This window comes from Phalaenopsis equestris, unplaced genomic scaffold (assembly GCF_001263595.1).
Source record: "Phalaenopsis equestris unplaced genomic scaffold, ASM126359v1 Scaffold000171, whole genome shotgun sequence".
In the NCBI taxonomy this organism is placed as follows: Eukaryota; Viridiplantae; Streptophyta; class Magnoliopsida; order Asparagales; family Orchidaceae; genus Phalaenopsis; species Phalaenopsis equestris.
In genome coordinates, this window is record NW_018164613.1 from 55,035 (window position 1) to 57,441 (window position 2,407).

Genomic DNA, 2,407 nt, shown 5'->3' on the forward strand with positions numbered 1-2,407 from the left:
CAATAACCCACTTAAAAGTGATTTGAGTTTTTTTTTTTTAAACAATTTTATTTATTTATAAAAATAAAAACAAAATACACTTTATAACAAAAAAATAGAAATAAAATATACAAAATAATCCCGGGGCCAAAAGTTAAGCATCCATAGTCATTTCCTACGTGATCTTAATCCATAATTCCCTGGAAAGCCACACATTTGGCCATGTAAAACAAATAAAAACGGTTGGCAGCTCTCTGTTGAGAAAGACAACAAATTGCCAAATATAATAGACCAATGCGATGATCAAATATATGCAAAGTTCATCAAACAAACAAAATCTGACCACATATATAAGAAAATGGATCAAACAAACAAAAGAAAGTTTAGAACAGAACCATAAAATGATCACAGCTATTGAACTCGAGTTTACATCTTTCTCATATAAAAAAAATATATATATATTCCCATTTTGTATGTGATATAATTTGCTTGTCAAATTCTGCTCCACCATTGAATTAGGATTTAATTCATAGAGCACCTTTGATAATTCAATTTATTCTCTTGATTTTAGGCCATATATTAATGAATCATAAATCATAACATTTGTAGCTTATTCATCTGACCTGAAACATGCTTCTTTTAACAAAAATATAAACTTTCTTCTTTATGAACAGAGTTATTGATGCTCTCAACCTTCTTCTGGAAGGACCGCGTATCCTCTGGGCACCCATCCAATCAACCGCAAGCCATCCCAAGAATCCCGGAAGTATCACACGACATTCGACAATGTTCTGCTGGCTGACACAGGAGGACTTCGCGCGCTTTTTCTTCAACTCCATCGCCACTTTCTCCCCCGTCGCCGACCTTTCTGTGAGCCATCTTGGCCTCGTCCGCTCCACCGATGTTTTCACCGTCCATCGCCACGACCCCGTCCTTTCCTTCCTGCCACTCATCTCTCGTGCCCTCCACGAACAAACCTCTGTTGCGGTCATCACCCACGATCGCAAGCTCATCGGCGAGATTTCTCCTTCCCCCCTCGCTAGCTGCGACGAGTCCGCCGCCGCCGCGCTTGCTGCCCTCTCTGCCGGCGACCTCATGACCTACATTGACTGGCGCGGCTCTCCGCCAGAAGCCGCATTGCGAACTGTGAAGTGTATACTGAAGGAGAAGGGGATGCAGGGGATGTTGGAGCTCTTGGAAGGAAAATTCTCGTCGCCAATGTTTTCTTCATCGTCTTCGTCGGCTTCGTCTTCTTCTGATGAAGAAGAGGGGAAGTTGAGAGCGCTAAGGCGGACAAGATCGATGGGGAGCTACTCTGCTAGGATGGGACGTAGGTCGGAGTTGGCCATTGTTTGTCAGCCGGTGAGCTCGCTGGCAGCTGTGATGGTTCAGTTACTGGCGCACCGTGTTGGGTATGTGTGGGTGGTGGATAAGGACTACAGTCTTGTCGGCATTGTTGTGCTTCGCGATATTCTCAAGGTTTTGCTAGAACATTTAGATCAATCCAATTTGTAATTATAATTTGTGTTATTTCCTTTGTAGATTTCTGAGGAAGACTGCTGACTTCCATTGAATTTGTGTATTATTTGGCATTGACTTATCTCTGGGTGCGGTTAAAATGGTAGGAATATCACGTAGACAACAAACAAAAAAATAAATAATAAAAATAAAAAAAATATATATTAAAAATACATTGACTTTATACTAAAAGAAGGGCAACCCAAATTTAATTTATTTTATTATTATTGAACTCATCTAAAAATAAATTTAATAATTTCAGGCCTATTTTGAGGAATTTGATGAGAATATTTATTTCTTAAGATTTAATGAAATATTCATAGTTTCAAATTACTTGATAAGTAATAATTCAGCACTCAAAATTGGAGAGCAAAGGTTAGTGAATATCTCCAACATTTTTTTTACGTTATTATTATTAGTATTGTTTGAACTTTTAAATAAGTAGAACAAAAACAAAATCAAACGGTTTTGAACTGTTGAGAGATTAGTTAAGTGTAGATGGGCACATAGATTTACTTGTATTCTTGAAGTATGTTAGAATGCACACAAACTTATCTCAAGTGTTTATTTCTTTCAAGTAAGATTGCAAATGGACGTAAGAAATATAATTATAATTGCATCTTCATGGCAGTAATGGTTTGAAACATGATGAATCTGCTGTTTAATCTATTCATGTTAAAAGACTTGACTGGAAGTTGATTATTCCATCTTGGAAGACATTTTACTTCTCCAAACTCATATTATATAACATTTATGATGAACTTTAAATTCAAGATCATTTGATGAATTGATTTAAGCGCCAAACCATGACTTAGGGACTGTTGTCAGGATTACCGAGGGTGAGTGTAGAAAAGAATGCTAAAAAAAAGTATTGTAGTGTGCGCCTAATTTTGGTTCATGAGCTTTTGAC

The 2,407-nt window shown here is 37.3% G+C and overlaps 1 protein-coding gene across 1 annotated transcript; it reads left to right on the plus strand.

Annotated features, from left to right (window-relative positions):
* Positions 1–645: 645 nt before the first annotated feature.
* On the plus strand, positions 646–1,494 carry LOC110022135 (CBS domain-containing protein CBSX5-like). Its single transcript, XM_020720941.1, has one exon. It carries the CDS (start codon positions 646–648, stop codon positions 1,492–1,494), a length of 849 nt encoding a protein of 282 aa, XP_020576600.1.
* The last annotated feature ends 913 nt before the right edge of the window (positions 1,495–2,407 follow it).

Bases quoted from the DNA above. Each gene is read 5' to 3' on its own strand.
- LOC110022135 (XM_020720941.1), top strand. From the start codon at position 646: ATGAACAGAGTTATTGATGCTCTCAACCTTCTTCTGGAAGGACCGCGT.